General features: G+C 48.7%; 1 protein-coding gene across 1 annotated transcript in view; it reads right to left on the reverse strand.

Annotated features, from left to right (window-relative positions):
• Positions 1 to 11024: 11024 nt before the first annotated feature.
• The window catches only part of LOC139395956 (exocyst complex component 4-like), a gene marked incomplete at its 3' end in the record, with an annotated part of 84266 nt that continues 75786 nt past the window's right edge, over positions 11025 to 19504 (reverse strand). Inside the window, exons 7-8 of the mRNA XM_071143269.1 lie at positions 11877 to 12022; positions 11025 to 11181 (exon numbers count right to left, since the gene is read on the reverse strand). Of these exons, the coding sequence (XP_070999370.1) occupies positions 11025 to 11181; positions 11877 to 12022 (303 nt within the window). The remainder of the gene's footprint in view (positions 11182 to 11876; positions 12023 to 19504) is intronic.

The raw sequence follows: 19504 nt of genomic DNA on the forward strand, positions 1-19504 counted from the left end.
GATAGTCCAAACACGGGCTGTGATAGTCCAAACACGGGCTGTGATAGTCCAAACATGGGCTGTGATAGTCCAAACACGGGCTGTGTGGCTCCACTTCAGTAGCAATTCATTCATTGTTATTAAAGGAAGGGAGGTCTAGTCTAGGAGACACACAGCCATTAGCGTGTGCAAAGTACACAAAATAAGTGTGAATACACAGGCAGAAAGAGACAGGCAGGCAGAAAGAGACAGGCAGGCAGAAAGAGACAGGCAGGCAGAAAGAGACAGGCAGGCAGAAAGAGACAGGCAGGCAGAAAGAGACAGGCAGGCAGAAAGAGACAGGCAGGCAGAAAGAGACAGGCAGTCAGAAAGAGACAGGCAGAAAGAGACAGACACTAGTGTTGTAACACCATCATTTTAACTTGAATACCAGGTTGAGCAACACGAAACGCGATACCATCACGATACGCGATACCATCACGATACGCGATACCATCACGATACGCGATACCATCACGATACGCGATACCATCACGAAACTCGATACCATCACGATACGCGATACCAAAACGACTCCACGGCAAAGAAAAGATGGCACATTTGCCAAAGTCACAGAAAGGCACTTAATCCAGACAGATATCTTGAGTTCATTATCATTATATTTTTTCTAAGACAGCAATGTATGCATTAATGAATCAATTATTCAATCATACAATCAATTCGTTTTTACATAACAACATACTGGTCATTTATTTGAATGGTAAATCTCTACTGATAATCTGGGTAAATCAAAATGTAGCCTAGGCCTGTTCACAATACAGGTGAAGGCATATTCAATAGGAGTGTGTGCATGCATTGAGTTATTGAGCTTGTTTTGGTTGATTTCATCGGGCTGCAGAGGAAAAACAATCTACTTCCTTTCCATTTGGGACTTGTTTTATTGTGCTGACCAACAACATTTGCATAGAAGAATAAATATTTTATAAAATCATTCACACACACAGTGAGAGAGACGTGACTGAGGTGAGGGAAAAGAAGTCAATAAACACAATTTTTGGCAATGTCTATGTTTTTCTTATGTCAATCAGAGCCCCTTACGTGCTCTAGAGCTATAAGGAGACATCTGCTGATAGACAGACTTGACAGGCACGGTGCTCTAGAGCTATAAGGAGACATCTGCTGATAGACAGACTTGACAGGCACGGTGCTCTAGAGCTATAAGGAGACATCAGCTGATAGACAGACTTGACAGGCACGGTGCTCTAGAGCTATAAGGAGACATCAGCTGATAGACAGACTTGACAGGCACGGTGCTCTAGAGCTATAAGGAGGCATCAGCTGATAGACAGACTTGACAGGCACGGTGTTCTAGAACTATAAGGAGACATCAGCTGATAGACAGACTTGACAGGCACGGTGTTCTAGAACTATAAGGAGACATCTGCTGATAGACAGACTTGACAGGCATGGTGCTCTAGAGCTATAAGGAGACATCTGCTGGGCTGATAGACAGACTTGACAGACATGGTGTTCTAGAACTATAAGGAGACATCAGCTGATAGACAGACTTGACAGGCACGGTGTTCTAGAGCTATAAGGAGACATCAGCTGATAGACAGACTTGACAGGTACGGTGCTCTAGAGCTATAAGGAGACATCAGCTGATAGACAGACTTGACAGGCACGGTGCTCTAGAGCTATAAGGAGACATCAGCTGATAGACAGACTTGACAGGCATGGTGTCCTAGAACTATAAGGAGACATCAGCTGAGACAAGACTTGACAGACATGGTGTTCTAGAACTATAAGGAGACATCTGCTGGGCTGATAGACTTGATCTCAATCAGTAGAAGACGTGAGACACATTTAACAGAACCAAAACTTTTTTCATGTTCTAGTATCGAACAAGTACAGAAGTTTAGGTATACCGTGCAACACCCTCCCGCCTGTCCTTAGATAATTAGTCAGGCACACAATCACAAAGGACAGAGCCACGCTATCGTACATTCAGACCATGTGGATCAATCAATGCCTTAGTAAGGTCAAATGAAGAGAAAGAAGAATTAACGAGAGAAAGAGAGAGATCAGCAGACTCAACGAGAGAGAGGGTGAGCATGTACCCTCATTTTAATCCTCTAATAATTATTGACTTTTCTCCCGGGAAAGTTCAATTCCATTTCAGGTTCCATTTATGAATATGATAAATCCTAATTGGAAGGTCGGCGGAAGTCAAGGATCGATCGCTCAAATCAGTCAATGGCGTGGTTCCCCTTGAACACAGGGCACTGGAGGAGTACAGATAAGAGGAACGATCTTTATATTAAAAGATAACCGCTAGATTGAGGGGATTATCACCTTTTCATTTGTGATCTGGGAACATGAGGGTATGAAGAGGATGTATTTTCCCCAAATCCTGGTTGGAAGATTATGGATTTCTTGCTTTTTCCCTCCTGATTCTGGATTTCCTGCTTATTCCCTCCTGATTCTGGATTTCCTGCTCATTCCCTCCTGATTCTGGATTTCCTGCTCATTCCCTGCTGATTCTGGATTTCCTGCTTATTCCCTCCTGATTCTGGATTTCCTGCTCATTCCCTCCTGATTCTAGATGTCCTGCTCATTCCCTCCTGATTCTAGATGTCCCGCTCATTCCCTCCTGATTCTGGATTTCCCGCTCATTCCCTCCTGATTCTGGATTTCCTGCTCATTCCCACCTGATTCTGGATTTCCTGCTCATTCCCTCCTGATTCTAGATGTCCTGCTCATTCCCTCCTGATTCTAGATGTCCTGCTCATTCCCTCCTGATTCTAGATGTCCTGCTCATTCCCTCCTGATTCTGGATTTCCTGCTCATTCCCTCCGGATTCTGGATTTCCTGCTCATTCCCTCCTGATTCTGGATTTCCTGCTCATTCCCTCCTGATTCTAGATGTCCTGCTCATTCCCTCCTGATTCTGGATTTCCTGCTCATTCCCTCCGGATTCTGGATGTCCTGCTCATTCCCTCCTGATTCTGGATGTCCTGCTCATTCCCTCCTGATTCTGGATGTCCTGCTCATTCCCTCCTGATTCTGGATGTCCTGCTCATTCCCTCCTGATTCTGGATGTCCTGCTCATTCCCTCCTGATTCTGGATGTCCTGCTCATTCCCTCCTGATTCTGGATGTCCTGCTCATTCCCTCCTGATTCTGGATGTCCTGCTCATTCCCTCCTGATTCTGGATGTCCTGCTCATTCCCCCCTGATTCTGGATTTCCTGCTCATTCCCTCCTGATTCTGGATGTCCTGCTCATTCCCTCCTGATTCTGGATTTCCTGCTCATTCCCTCCTGATTCTGGATGTCCTGCTCATTCCCTCCTGATTCTGGATTTCCTGCTCATTCCCTCCTGATTCTGGATGTCCTGCTCATTCCCTCCTGATTCTGGATGTCCTGCTCATTCCCTCCTGATTCTGGATGTCCTGCTCATTCCCTCCTGATTCTGGATGTCCTGCTCATTCCCTCCTGATTCTGGATGTCCTGCTCATTCCCTCCTGATTCTGGATGTCCTGCTCATTCCCTCCTGATTCTGGATGTCCTGCTCATTCCCTCCTGATTCTGGATTTCCTGCTCATTCCCTCCTGATTCTGGATTTCCTGCTCATTCCCTCCTGATTCTGGATGTCCTGCTCATTCCCTCCTGATTCTGGATGTCCTGCTCATTCCCTCCTGATTCTGGATGTCCTGCTCATTCCCTCCTGATTCTGGATGTCCTGCTCATTCCCTCCTGATTCTGGATGTCCTGCTCATTCCCTCCTGATTCTGGATGTCCTGCTCATTCCCTCCTGATTCCGGAAATCCTCCAACTGGGATTTCTAGAAAACCAGGAAATGTATTTAAATGTTCACAAAATGTTTCAAGCCTGTGTGTGATTGAGCTATAAGGTATTGGTTCTCTAGAAGCTGTTGGAGAGATATTATCAGACTAAAATGAGAGGTGTTCTTTGCTGTGGACTTCCATTACAGAACAGTCAGAACGGGGCTAATCCTCATTGTCCGTCACAGCCCTCTTCCTCACCCCTCGACCCGACAGGCCTGACATAAGAGACATACAGGTGTATCAATCGGTGCAGCTGCATGGAGCTTATGCAGTACACAGATACAAACACACAGGCAGACATGCATACATAGTAACACACACACAAATGCATTAGTGCCAACACCCCCCCCACTCCCCCACACACACACACACCTCTCTCTCGCTACTTCCCCTCTTTCAGTCAGTGTTTCCATTTGCACCTCTCTCCCTCCCCATTGTGTGGCACAAATCAGTTTGACGGGACACACGGGTCCCGCTCCCTCGGAGCAGTTAGTCACTGTGCACCTCTCCACTCCTCGTCCCCAGGGTAGCACACTATTACGCAGAAACAACACCACTAATAGACAGATTGCCTTTTCTCCTCTAGATAGACAGATACACACACACATGCAGGCAGACATACTGTAGAAGGACACACACACAAACACAATAGGAATTAAGGGAGAAAGCAACTCATTGTGTAACTCAACTCAAGGTGGACTACTGTGGAGAGTCAAGTATTTTGTTTGACAACAAGCCATTTTGAAATTCAAAAAGGGAAATATGGCAGACAGGGGGATAGAAACGCGGGAAACAGAGTTGCGGGTCTATTATGACCGTGTCTGGGTGGGAGGGGAGGTCATACGGTTCAGGAGCGGAGGCTGATATACAAGCCTTTGTGTTTGGATCATGGTGTAGTTGTCATTTCAACACTGCCTGCCCTGGGGTAAGGTAATACAGCTCTGTTCTGTTGCTGCGCTGACTAAAACAACTCAAAAAGGTGTAGTCTAACAAAAAAACGTGGTTATTGAGAAATATCTTAGAAATGGCAATGATGACCACCCTGCTCGCTCTCTCCCAACCGGCACTTTGGAGGAGAAAATAAAAACAGGGAAGGAAATAGCAATTGCCTGCATTCAGGGCCATGATAACAAATCTGTACCTTGGAAGTGGTTTCCCTGTTTCCATCATTTATTCATGGAGTCGGGAGTGGATGGAATGAAAAGGTCTCTGTACTATGATTCTAGACTAGAAAGAGAGAGCCTCTCTATATTATGATTCTAGACTAGAAAGAGAAAGCCTCTCTATATTATTATTCTAGACTAGAAAGAGAGAGCCTCTCTATATTATGATTCTAGACGAGAAAGAGAGAGCCTCTCTATATTATGATTCTAGACTAGAAAGCGAGAACCTCTCTATATTATGATTCTAGACCAGAAAGAGAAAGCCTCTACATATTATGATTCTCGACTAGAAAGCGAGAGCCTCTCTATATTATGATTCTAGACTAGAAAGCGAGAGCCTCTCTATATTATGATTCTAGACCAGAAAGAGAAAGCCTCTCTATATTATGATTCTAGATGAGAAAGAGAGAGCCTCTCTATATTATGATTCTAGACTAGAAAGCGAGAGCCTTTCTATATTATGATTCTAGACCAGAAAGAGAGAGCCTCTTTGTTCAAAGAGCTAGCTAGAGGGAGATTAAACATACAGGGACATGTCTCCTGCCTTCCCTCTGTCTCTCACACAAAGGGACACACCGATACCCATCGATACAAACCCACACCCACCCAGCTGTGGGTCCATATGTAGCTATAATGAAGCCTTTAGATGAAGCTGTGGATTAATGGAAGCATATGCGGTGTGCTTTATTGGAGAGCCGATGTAATTAAGCTTCCTAAGCTCTGGGTGTGTGTTTGTAATGAGGGAGACGGAAGGGCCCCTTCACACACACACAGACACACACACACGCACGCACGAACACCCCTGAGAGACACTGTTTGTTAAGGATATGTAACAGAATGTACCATCTCCCTCAGGTAAAGAGACAAAGAACAAACAGTCCACCATCCACAGCTAGTAGTACTACACTCCTGTCACTGCAGAGTAGTACAGCCCTTAATTATCATGGGAAACACAGCTAGTAGTACTACACTCCTGTCACTGCAGAGTAGTACAGCCCTTAATTATCATGGGAAACACAGCGAGTAGTACTACACTCCTGTCACTGCAGAGTAGTACAGCCCCTAATTATCATGGGAAACACAGCTAGTAGTACTACACTCCTGTCACTGCAGAGTAGTACAGCCCTTAATTATCATGGGAAACACAGCTAGTAGTACTACACTCCTGTCACTGCAGAGTAGTACAGCCCTTATTTTTGTTTCATCAGACGAGAGGACATTTCTCCAAAAAGTATGATCTTTGTCCTCATATGCAGTTGCAAACCGTAGTCTGGCTTCTTTATGACAGTTTTGGAGCAGTGGCTTCTTCCTTGCTGAGCGGCCTGTCAGGTTATGTCGATATAGAACTCATTGTGAACAGTGGTGTGATGATAACAATTACTTTTAACACCCACTCCCTTCATCCAAGTCAATTTATTTAACTTTTCTAAATCATTTGATTCCTTGAATCTCTCCCTGTCATTCAGGTCCTTAGCAGTCTGCCCGAGCTAAGAACCCGAGCTTAGCATTGTGACAGCAGATGAGGAATCTCATCTTCGTTTGACGCTGCCAGGCATTCAACCACCGGCCCAAATACTGTTTTATTATCTTTGTCACATCTGAGCTACCGAGGGGTAAGGACAAAAGTTGGAGGCTATTTGGAACACATTTTTTAAAAGGAAATGTTAATCTGGACTTCTCGAACGGGGCGATCATTTTGTGTATGGAACCTGAATGCCAGGTTAGCGTTGACTGGCGTTTCCTATCAAAAATGAAATCATACCTCGAGGCCTGCGAGGGAGGGTCGTTGAGATGTTTCACCTGTTCAATGCTAAACAGGTGACACTTAGCATTGCTGTGACTCACCTTAAAGTTTGCTCGAAATGCAATCATGGAAATTGTGACATATGACCGATTATGCAGGATTTGAAAATAATTATCTCTCGGAACCCCTCCTCCTTTCGACGACCTCTATCTCTCTTCCACCATGCCGCTCACTTCCATTTTACACACAGGCAATGTCTCGGAGGAACGGGGTTTGAAAAAAACGATGAAACAAGCAGGCAAACAGTGCTGTCAGGCGCCGCTGATTGAAACCACAAGGTCATCGCAGAGCGAGGGAGCAAGGGGAGAGAAACGAGAGACAGAAGAAAAGCTGTGGAACAGTGAGACTCTCCAGGGACTCACTCTCCAATCTCCCCCTCGCTGTCTGTCTGTGCGTGTGTGTCTGTGTGCGCGTGTCTACCTGGCGAGTGCAGGACTCTGTTATAGTGTTGAGCTTGAGGTGCAACACCTCAAGTTTTGGCACCTCCCTTGTTCTACCCCATCCCAGCTCTGTACCTCTCCACACTCCTCCCTCCCTTACCTTGTACCTCTCCACACTCCTCCCTCCCTTACCATGTACCTCTCCACACTCCTCCCTCCCTTACCCTGTACCTCTCCACACTCCTCCCTCCCTCCCTCCCTCCCTTACCCTGTACCTCTCCACACTCCTCCCTCCCTCCCTCCCTCCCTTACCTTGTACCTCTCCACACTCCTCCCTCCCTTACCTTGTACCTCTCCACACTCCTCCCTCCCTTACCCTGTACCTCTCCACACTCCTCCCTCCCTCCCTCCCTCCCTTACCTTGTACCTCTCCACACTTCTCCCTCCCTTACCTTGTACCTCTCCACACTCCTCCCTCCCTTACCTTGTACCTCTCCACACTCCTCCCTCCCTTACCTTGTACCTCTCCACACTTCTCCCTCCCTTACCTTGTACCTCTCCACACTCCTCCCTCCCTTACCTTGTACCTCTCCACACTCCTCCCTCCCTTACCTTGTACCTCTCCACACTCCTCCCTCCCTTACCTTGTACATCTCCACACTCCTCCCTCCCTCCCTCCCTTACCTTGTACCTCTCCACACTTCTCCCTCCCTTACCTTGTACCTCTCCACACTCCTCCCTCCCTTACCTTGTACCTCTCCACACTCCTCCCTCCCTTACCTTGTACCTCTCCACACTCCTCCCTCCCTTACCCTGTACCTCTCCACACTCCTCCCTCCCTTACCTTGTACCTCTCCACACTCCTCCCTCCCTTACCTTGTACCTCTCCACACTCCTCCCTCCCTTACCTTGTACCTTTCCACACTCCTCCCTCCCTTACCCTGTACCTCTCCACACTCCTCCCTCCCTCCCTCCCTTACCCTGTACCTCTCCACACTCCTCCCTCCCTTACCTTGTACCTCTCCACACTCCTGCCTCCCTTACCTTGTACCTCTCCACACTCCTCCCTCCCTTACCCTGTACCTCTCCACACTTCTCCCTCCCTTACCTTGTACCTCTCCACACTCCTCCCTCCCTTACCTTGTACCTCTCCACACTCCTCCCTCCCTTACCCTGTACCTCTCCACACTCCTCCCTCCCTCCCTCCCTTACCTTGTACCTCTCCACACTTCTCCCTCCCTCCCTCCCTTACCCTGTACCTCTCCACACTCCTCCCTCCCTTACCCTGTACCTCTCCACACTTCTCCCTCCCTCCCTCCCTTACCCTGTACCTCTCCACACTCCTCCCTCCCTTACCTTGTACCTCTCCACACTCCTCCCTCCCTTACCTTGTACCTCTCCACACTCCTCCCTCCCTTACCCTGTACCTCTCCACACTTCTCCCTCCCTTACCTTGTACCTCTCCACACTCCTCCCTCCCTTACCTTGTACCTCTCCACACTCCTCCCTCCCTTACCCAGTACCTCTCCACACTCCTCCCTCCCTCCCTCCCTTACCTTGTACCTCTCCACACTCCTCCCTCCCTCCCTCCCTTACCCTGTACCTCTCCACACTTCTCCCTCCCTCCCTCCCTTACCCTGTACCTCTCCACACTCCTCCCTCCCTTACCTTGTACCTCTCCACACTCCTCCCTCCCTTACCTTGTACCTCTCCACACTCCTCCCTCCCTTACCCTGTACCTCTCCACACTTCTCCCTCCCTTACCTTGTACCTCTCCACACTCCTCCCTCCCTTACCTTGTACCTCTCCACACTCCTCCCTCCCTTACCCTGTACCTCTCCACACTCCTCCCTCCCTCCCTCCCTTACACCTCTCCACACTTCTCCCTCCCTCCCTCCCTTACCCTGTACCTCTCCACACTCCTCCCTCCCTTACCTTGTACCTCTCCACACTCCTCCCTCCCTTACCTTGTACCTCTCCACACTCCTCCCTCCCTTACCTTGTACCTCTCCACACTCCTCCCTCCCTTACCCTGTACCTCTCCACACTCCTCCCTCCCTCCCTTACCTTGTACCTCTCCACACTTCTCCCTCCCTCCCTCCCTTACCTTGTACCTCTCCACACTCCTCCCTCCCTCCCTCCCTTACCCTGTACCTCTCCACACTTCTCCCTCCCTTACCTTGTACCTCTCCACACTTCTCCCTCCCTCCCTCCCTTACCCTGTACCTCTCCACACTTCTCCCTCCCTTACCTTGTACCTCTCCACACTCCTCCCTCCCTTACCTTGTACCTCTCCACACTCCTCCCTCCCTTACCCTGTACCTCTCCACACTCCTCCCTCCCTCCCTCCCTTACCTTGTACCTCTCCACACTTCTCCCTCCCTCCCTCCCTTACCTTGTACCTCTCCACACTCCTCCCTCCCTCCCTTACCTTGTACCTCTCCACACTCCTCCCTCCCTTACCTTGTACCTCTCCACACTCTTCCCTCCCTTACCTTGTACCTCTCCACACTCTTCCCTCCCTTACCTTGTACCTCTCCACACTCCTCCCTCCCTTACCTTGTACCTCTCCACACTCCTCCCTCCCTTACCTTGTACCTCTCCACACTCCTCCCTCCCTTACCCTGTACCTCTCCACACTCCTCCCTCCCTCCCTCCCTTACCTTGTACCTCTCCACACTTCTCCCTCCCTCCCTCCCTTACCTTGTACCTCTCCACACTCCTCCCTCCCTTACCTTGTACCTCTCCACACTCCTCCCTCCCTTACCTTGTACCTCTCCACACTCTTCCCTCCCTTACCTTGTACCTCTCCACACTCCTCCCTCCCTTACCTTGTACCTCTCCACACTCCTCCCTCCCTTACCTTGTACCTCTCCACACTCCTCCCTCCCTTACCTTGTACCTCTCCACACTCCTCCCTCCCTTACCCTGTACCTCTCCACGCTCCTCCCTCCCTCCCTCCCTCCCTTACCCTGTACCTCTCCACACTCCTCCCTCCCTCCCTCCCTTACCCTGTACCTCTCCACACTCCCTCCCTCCCTTACCCTGTACCTCTCCACACTCCCTCCCTCACTTACCCTGTACCTCTCCACACTCCCTCCCTCCCTTACCCTGTACCTCTCCACACTCCTCCCTCCCTTACCTTGTACCTCTCCACACTGCTCCCTCCCTTACCTTGTACCTCTCCACACTCCTCCCTCCCTTACCTTGTACCTCTCCACACTCCCTCCCTCCCTTACCCTGTACCTCTCCACACTTCTCCCTCCCTTACCTTGTACCTCTCCACACTCCTCCCTCCCTTACCCTGTACCTCTCCACACTCCTCCCTCCCTCCCTCCCTTACCTTGTACCTCTCCACACTCCTCCCTCCCTCCCTCCCTTACCCTGTACCTCTCCACACTCCTCCCTCCCTTACCTTGTACCTCTCCACACTTCTCCCTCCCTCCCTCCCTTACCCTGTACCTCTCCACACTCCTCCCTCCCTCCCTCCCTTACCTTGTACCTCTCCACACTCCTCCCTCCCTTACCTTGTACCTCTCCACACTTCTCCCTCCCTTACCTTGTACTTCTCCACACTCCTCCCTCCCTCCCTCCCTCCCTTACCCTGTACCTCTCCACACTCCTCCCTCCCTTACCTTGTACCTCTCCACACTTCTCCCTCCCTCCCTCCCTTACCCTGTACCTCTCCACACTTCTCCCTCCCTTACCTTGTACCTCTCCACACTCCTCCCTCCCTTACCTTGTACCTCTCCACACTCCTCCCTCCCTTACCCTGTACCTCTCCACACTCCTCCCTCCCTCCCTCCCTTACCTTGTACCTCTCCACACTTCTCCCTCCCTCCCTCCCTTACCTTGTACCTCTCCACACTCCTCCCTCCCTCCCTCACCTTGTACCTCTCCACACTCCTCCCTCCCTTACCTTGTAGTTCTCCACTCTTGCTGTACAGCTCTCTCCGCTGTTCCCTCAGGTAGGCACTCATGCTGATGGCGTGAGACGACGACTCAAACCTGGAACAGAGAAACACACATTCACTCGAGCCTGGTCCCAGATGTGTTTGTGCCGTCACTCTAGCCTGGTCCCAGATGTGTTTGTGCCGTCACTCTAGCCTGGTCCCAGATGTGTTTGTGCCGTCACTCTAGCCTGGTCCCACATCTGTTTGTGCCATCACTCTAGCCTGGTCCCAGATGTTTTTGTGACGTCTCTCTAGCCTGGTCCCAGATCTGTTTCTGCTGTCTTGCCAACTCCTATGGTCATTGTCACGGCTTAGCCACACCGATCAGGGACTAGACTACTGTCACTCCTACTCAGAGACACAGTGCTCACACTACAGAGGTCAGCAGTTAACACCTGGAGATACTACTACAGGTCTGCCTTGTGGTTGGGGTACATAACGTAAAATGGCTTTGGCTAAGTCTGTATGCTCCATGTGTAAAGTTGCATGGTTATGAAATGGTTCCAGTTAGACACTGCAACAGCCTGAATCAGCACACTAATACTATAGACATCCCTACTGTACAGTAACTTGGTTCTGTTAGGGTTCTGAGGTGTAGGGGACATTTTCCCCTTTTCCTTCACTAAAAAGCACTTTCAAAGGACATTCTCCATCAAGTCAAGCATGTTTTATAGTACAGAAGTAGGCTTAATCTAGGTCTGGTAAAACAGTCCCTCAATGCTCAAGTGTTTTAGCCTGTCGGTGTCTTACTTGAAGAGGGACTGCTTGGCACGTTGGGGTTTCTTCTTGGCGAAGAAGGCTGCGAACTCGCTGCCGGTGCTGGCGTAGGTGAGCTGGGCAGAGGGCTCGGCAGCGCTTCTAGTGTTCTTCACATCCAGGTAGTCCATCAACAGAACCTACAGAACATTGACATTTCAGTCATTTAGCAAAGGCTTGTGTACTTAGATTTAGCAGACGCTCTGGGAGCGACTTCCAACAAATGCATTCCACTAAGTTACGTAAAACAATATATATTACATGTCATCAATGACAACTCACTGACAGAGGGATCAAGTTAGGATTCATGCAACAGAGTGGTGCTTCTACACCTGCATTGTTTGCTGTTTGGGGTTTTAGGCTGGGTTTCTGTAAAGCACTTTGAGATATCAGCTGATGTACGGAGGGCTATATAAATAAATTTGATTTGGAGTATAGAGCAACAGCCATCACTGTGAATGGTGACAATCTGGTCTAATCTACAATCCTCCCAAGAACACACCACACAACAGCCATCACTGTGAATGGTGACAGTCTGGTCTAATCTACGATCCTCCCAAGAACACACCACACAACAGCCATCACTGTGAATGGTGACAGTCTGGTCTAATCTACGATCCTCCCAAGAACACACCACACAACTAATGTACCTATTATAATGTCAGTTCATGTATGTAATAGCATTATGTCATATAATACATTGAACATAAGGAATGATGTTGTCAGCAGAACAACGATCTATAACTGATTATGTCATCGAGGTTAATACAACAATCCACGAAAGAGTTCCGGCGAGTCATCAAAATATCTCATCCCCCATTTCTTAGTCCGTCTGCATATTTAAAACCCACTCCATCCTTGTCTCATCAACGCTCATAAATACCTTATACAGATCTAACAACAGCCCCAGACTGACAGATATTGAAGATGTCGGGTAAGGAAGTTAACTTTCCTGGTTGTCTTCTCCCAGTATCTCCCCATCTCTTTCTCTCTCTCCAGGACTACATATGTTCTAAATTAGCCTCCCATTCCTAATGGCTTCATCATTTAGCAGGGCCATTTAGCCCCTGTCGTTCTAATTCTGACCCACGTCGTGGCGGGGCGGCCCAAAGTGGGGCGAGAGTAATGGTGGAGCAGATGGAAACACAGTCGCCCTCTAATGATGTCATTACTGCTGGAGAAAAGACCCCCGTCACCACGGAGAAAAGACTTCAGCACACAGACTAGTGTGAGCAAACTGGCATGGACACACAGACACCTACCGCCCCTCCCCTGACAACACAGACACCTACCCAGCCCTCCCCTGACAACACAGACACCTACCCAGCCCTCCCCTGACAACACAGACACCTACCCAGCCCTCCCCTGACAACACAGACACCTACCCAGCCCTCCCCTGACAACACAGACACCTACCCAGCCCCCCCCTGACAACACAGACACCTACCCAGCCCTCCCCTGACAACACAGACACCTACCCAGCCCTCCCCTGACAACACAGACACCTACCCAGCCCTCCCCTGACAACACACACACCTACCCAGCCCTCCCCTGACAACACAGACACCTACCCAGCCCTCCCCTGACAACACACACACCTACCCAGTCCTCCCCTGACAACACACACACCTATCCAGCCCTCCCCTGACAACACACACACCTACCCACCCCTCCCCTGACAACACACACCTACCCAGCCCTCCCCTGACAACACACACACCTACCCAGCCCTCCCCTGACAACACACACACCTACCCACCCCTCCCCTGACAACACACACCTACCCACCCCTCCCCTGACAACACACACACCTACCCACCCCTCCCCTGACAACACAGACACCTACCCACCCCTCCCCTGACAACACACACACCTACCCACCCCTCCCCTGACAACACACACACCTACCCACCCCTCCCCTGACAACACACACACCTACCCACCCCTCCCCTGACAACACACACACCTACCCACCCCTCCCCTGACAACACACACACCTACCCACCCCTCCCCTGACAACACACACACCTACCCACCCCTCCCCTGACAACACACACACCTACCAACCCCTCACCTGACAACACAGGCACCTACCCACCCCTCCCCTGACAACACACACACCTACCCACCCCTCCCCTGACAACACACACACCTACCCAGCCCCTCCCCTGACAACACACACGCCGACCCACTACACAGACACACACACCTATCCAGCCCCTCCCCTGACAACACACACGCCGACCCACTACACAGACACACTTTTTCCCTTCTCTCCCCCTCTGGAAGCCATCACTCAGGCCCCCCTGCCCTCTAGCGACACCGTGCAAGCCTAGCAGAGAGTGCTAATCCTGTCAGTGTATTAATTACTAATGACCATGTGATCTGCTGATGGAGCGCGGCCCACTACCTAACCCGGGAGACTTAATTAAATGCCGGCGTTAGGCTGATGAAGGGGCTCCGACCCTAATATATTGCATTAGAGGGAGTAAACTTGAAGCAATTAACCACACCAATAGGACCGACAGACGGCCAGAAGGAAGGAAGGAAGGAAGGAAGGAAGGAAGGAAGGAAGGAAGGAAGGAAGGAAGGACAGAGGGAGAGGGTATGAACAGGACAGATGAGAGAGGGGGAAATGAGAATAAGCGATATCCTCTGTGAGGTAAAGTTTGCAAGGAGATCAGATGGTGGTGGTTTCCCCTGACTTGCTAGGAGTATCACAGATTATTGTGAAATAGAGACATTTATTTTTGGACATTCATGACAGGCACACAAACATTTGTTTACCTTTTCTTTATATATAGAGTGCATTTCAATCACAGATAAAAACAGCGGGTTACTTAAGACAGAAAGGACAGGTGGGAGGTTAGTCTGGGAGGACGGGTGGCCGTATAATGGGAGTGTCTAGCAGCCCAAACAAATCACGTTATGAACAACTTCCTACTTTTTAACTACTTAGCTAGCATGTTAGTTAAACCTAACCCTTTAATTACTTAGCTAGCATGTTACCTAATCCTAACCTTAACCCCTAGTCCAGCTAACGTTAGCTACCTAGCTAGCCTAGCTAACATTAGCTGACAAGCTAAGACAATAAATTGGGATTTGTGTAATGTACACAGATGTGTTATGTAGAAAGAAAATAATGTAATAATACACACAAAGTGCGTTATGAAGAAAATAAAATGAAATGACCTCTCTGAAGACGACATCAAATCAAATGTATGGAATGAGACTGGACAGACTTCTGCAAACAGACTGCTGCAAACTCCGGCTCAAAGCACAATGGATATAGAGGAGAGGAGAGGATCAGAATAGTATCAGTTATATCATAAATATGTGGTTGACAATGCCTCTGAAATGTCCATTTATGTGGGAAGAGTGGGGGTTATTATATGAATCCTTGCATTGAACATGCTATATTGCTGAGTCTGTAGGTGGGTGTCTTTTGTGAGGGTTTAAAAATATTTACTTCCACCTCTCCCGAGCATTGGCCACCATTTTCATCTCCCCCACACAAAGACAACCACTATATTAGCCATTGTTCCTCTATACACTCGAGTGACTTGGGTCTGGTCCCAAAACTAAATCAGCCCGCTGGGCTGCAGTTAGTGCCTGTTCTCTCAGGTGAAAAGGCATTATGGACGTGTGCCACTGTCGTTCACTACCAGCAGCGAAGCCAACCTCCCAACCTGCGTTTCCTTTGTGCTGGGAGAGGAAGTGTGTGTGTCGTAATGAGCAGGATACACAAGGCTTTGTTGGGTCTAGTACAGTAGTCCCGAAGAATCAGTCTAATTAACCAACACAGCCCACTGAAGAGGTTCCAGGAGAATACCTGTGATGGGATGGCTGAGAAGTCCATTAAAGGGATTCCAGGAGAATACCTGTGATGGGATGGCTGAGAAGTCCATTAAAGGGATTCCAGGAGAATACCTGTGGTGGGATGGCTGAAGAGTTCATTAAAGGGATTCCAGGAGAACACCTGTGGTGGGATGGCTGAGGAGTTCATTAAAGGGATTCCAAGAGAATACCTGTGGTGGGATGGCTGAGAAGTCCATTAAAGGGATTCCAGGAGAATACCTGTGGTGGGATGGCTGAAGAGTTCATTAAAGGGATTCCAGGAGAACACCTGTGGTGGGATGGCTGAAGAGTTCATTAAAGGGATTCCAGGAGAACACATGTGGTGGGATGGCTGAGGAGTTCATTAAAGGGATTCCAGGAGAATACCTGTGGTGGGATGGCTGAAGAGTTCATTAAAGGAAAATAAAGAAATAAACAGGACTCTGTGTCCTTTGACTTCCTTTCTGTCCATCAAAGTCGTCCAAAGAATTATCTCGGTAATCAATGAGCTCTTTGATTGTTTCGCTCTTCTGCTTTTCCCTCACGCCTTTTTGGAACTTTGTGAACTTTACTAGTGAAATACATTATTTTAGGAATGGAGTCCCCCTAGACACATGTTTTTGTTGAAAATGTATCGATTGATATCTCAGCTGGTGGCTTCGAGTGAAAGCCCCAAAAATTGCCTTGGGCACGAAAAGATTTCACTCCCTGACTTGACCTTCCAAAAACCTTAGAACGTTCAGAGAAAAGCTTTGTCCAGCTCTTTCCCCTCTGGACTGGACCACTGCGGACCTTCAAGGTGTCCCAACTGGACCGGACTACTTTTCATCATCCCTCTGAAGACTTTGACAAAGAAACATCGCTACAGGCAGCCTGTTGCATTTCCTTCCTCTTGTTGTCCTTGCTCTGTCCCAAAGCAGTTTGACAGTTTTTTGGACTGAAGAGACATAGAAAGAGGAAAAACATCAATAGCAAGTCTAAGCAAGCATGACCCTGGCAATGGGTCTACATGGATTCCATGCTCTTACACAAATGAACAATATGACTCTTCTGTATCGCAACACCTTGACCGTTGAGAGCCACACACACACCTGTACTCGCATACACACAATTCAGATAAGCAATGTTTGAAGGAGAACATGCTGTGCACCTACAGGAGAACGGGAAACTATAAAGCATACCGTCAGATTAGAATAATTAGCTGTAGGTGGGTGTCTTTTGTGAGGGTTTAAAAATATTTACTTCCACCTCATAAACTTGCCCATTGAAAATGTAAATAAAATGTTACTGTGACAGAAATAATTGTGTAAATTGTGCAAAGTACTGACAGAAATATGTCAAGTTTAGCTTTGTAAGTTTTTGGCAGCTGAGCCCCTACAGCAGTGTCTTGGAAAACCCCTCCAACACTTTGCCAAAGTCTCTGTTGCCTAGGCAACGGGTGGACTGTCGCTCTACCGTGACTTGGTTATTATACACTGAAACAACACCTCAACAGACAAGTGATACAATCACACTCAATACTTAACAACATTTTCACTAAATAGATAGGCTTTCAACTTACTCTGTAAAGTTCTGGAAATAAAAGTTAGCAAAATGAGAAGGAGTAAAAAGCAACCAACAGCTTCTCCAGGTTAATCCAGTCAAGACAGGCACTGTTACATGGGAAGATAAATAACACTTTGGCTGCTACAAGTTATCTGGTCTTGGCTGTAGTGGAGTTGCCTTGGTTACTGCAACTGTTCCTCCCTCTACCTGCTCTGCCATTTCACTGGCCCTCCAAAATGTAAGGAACATTTCAAATAGCCGGATATCCCACAAAAATGTCAATTGTGAAATGATTTCAAACCCCCAACCCAAGTGTGTGTGTGTGCATGCGTGCATGTGTGTGTGCATAAATGCCCAGACGGGCGGTAGTTTTGATTGTTTGATGGTAACTGTGGTGTGTGTGTGTAGGAGAGAGGGGTTTTGGGCGTTAGGATCGAGGTGCGATACGGGGCGCTCATGTGATTCAAATCACCTTTATTCCAGCAACAATAACATCTCATTCCAAACACCTTTCTCCTCAAACATATTCGGTCTTATTACCATCAACTTTAAATGGCCAGGTAGACGCCTCATTACCCTAACAGACTTCACAGAGGCAAAGAGACAAGGATGGGAAGGTTGGCTGCTGCTCTCAATAGAGAAACGGAAATTAGGATTGGAGAGAGAGAAGAGGATGCTCGGGAGAGGAGAGGAGAGAATGCTCGGGAGAGCAGAGGAGAGAATGCTCGGGAGAGGAGAGAATGCTAGGGAGAACAGAGGAGAGAATGCTCGGGAGAGCAGGGGAGAGAATGCTCGGGAGAACAGAGGAGAGAATGCTCGGGAGAACAGAGGAGAGAATGCTCGGGAGAACAGAGGAGAGAATGCTCGGGAGAACAGAGGAGAGAATGCTCGGGAGAACAGAGGAGAGAATGCTCGGGAGAGCAGAGGAGAGAATGCTCGGGAGAACAGAGGAGAGAATGCTCGGGAGAACAGAGGAGAGAATGCTCGGGAGAGCAGGGGAGAGAATGCTCGGGAGAACAGAGGAGAGAATGCTAGGGAGAACAGAGGAGAGAATGCTCGGTAGAACAGAGGAGAGAATGCTCGGGAGAGCAGGGGAGAGAATGCTCGGGAGAGCAGAGGAGAGAATGCTCGGGAGAGCAGAGGAGAGAATGCTCGGGAGAGCAGAGGAGAGAATGCTCGGGAGAGCAGAGGAGAGAATGCTCGGGAGAGCAGAGGAGAGAATGCTAGGGAGAACAGAGGAGAGAATGCTAGAGAGAGCAGAGGAGAGAATGCTAGAGAGAGCAGAGTAGAGAATGCTCGGGAGAGCAGAGTAGAGAATGCTCGGGAGAGCAGAGGAGAGAATGATAGAGAGAGCAGAGAATGATAGAGAGAGCAGAGGAGTGAATGATAGAGAGAGCAGAGGAGAGAATGCTAGAGAGAGCAGAGGAGATAATGCTCGGGAGAGCAGAGGAGAGAATGCTAGGGGAGAGGAGAGAATGCTAGGGGAGAGGAGAGAATGCTAGGGACAGGAGAGGAGAATGGTAGGGAGAGGAGGAGAGACCAGAGGGAGAAAGGGAGAGAGGAACAGAAAGGGAGAGAGAATGAGAGAGAATGAGAATGAGTTGCGAAGGCCTTGGTCACAAGCGACTTAGGGATGATGAACAACAAAATGATCACAGCTGTGGTACCTCAAGACTAACGCTATAACAGAGGCCAGAGCTTGCTAGTCTCACACATTCCCAGCACATAGGCCTACGCTCACAAAACACACACGAATGCACGCACACACTCTCACAAACATGCATACTCTATATGTAGCCTACACACACACACACACACACACCGAAGACAACAGCAACAAGGTGGAACAGAGACAAAGCGGAGCCTTGCTAACTACACCAACTAAACAAACAGCAGCGATGCACACAGATGCATATGAATGCAAACCAGAGCAGAGTGCACATCTCTGCTCCACATCAAACAACCGTAATGACTGGGAATGCAATTAATGCCCCTGAAAGCGTTTCTGAAAACAACAAAATAATGAATGCGTTTCATGGCTTGAATGCTATGCTAATGGCATAATGCTATGGATTTTATGCTCCCTCGGTACGACATAGAGCTAATCTTCGCTAATAACATCCTGTAGATTTAAAGCCCTGTTCATGCAGAATATCTAGTCTATGAAGATGTCCATAATGACACCACTTTTCAGTACTAGTTGCTGTGTTCAGATGGTATCTGCTGCTATTTCATTTGGT

The sequence above is a fragment of the Oncorhynchus clarkii genome, unplaced genomic scaffold (assembly GCF_045791955.1).
Source record: "Oncorhynchus clarkii lewisi isolate Uvic-CL-2024 unplaced genomic scaffold, UVic_Ocla_1.0 unplaced_contig_1797_pilon_pilon, whole genome shotgun sequence".
NCBI lineage: Eukaryota > Metazoa > Chordata > Actinopteri > Salmoniformes > Salmonidae > Oncorhynchus > Oncorhynchus clarkii.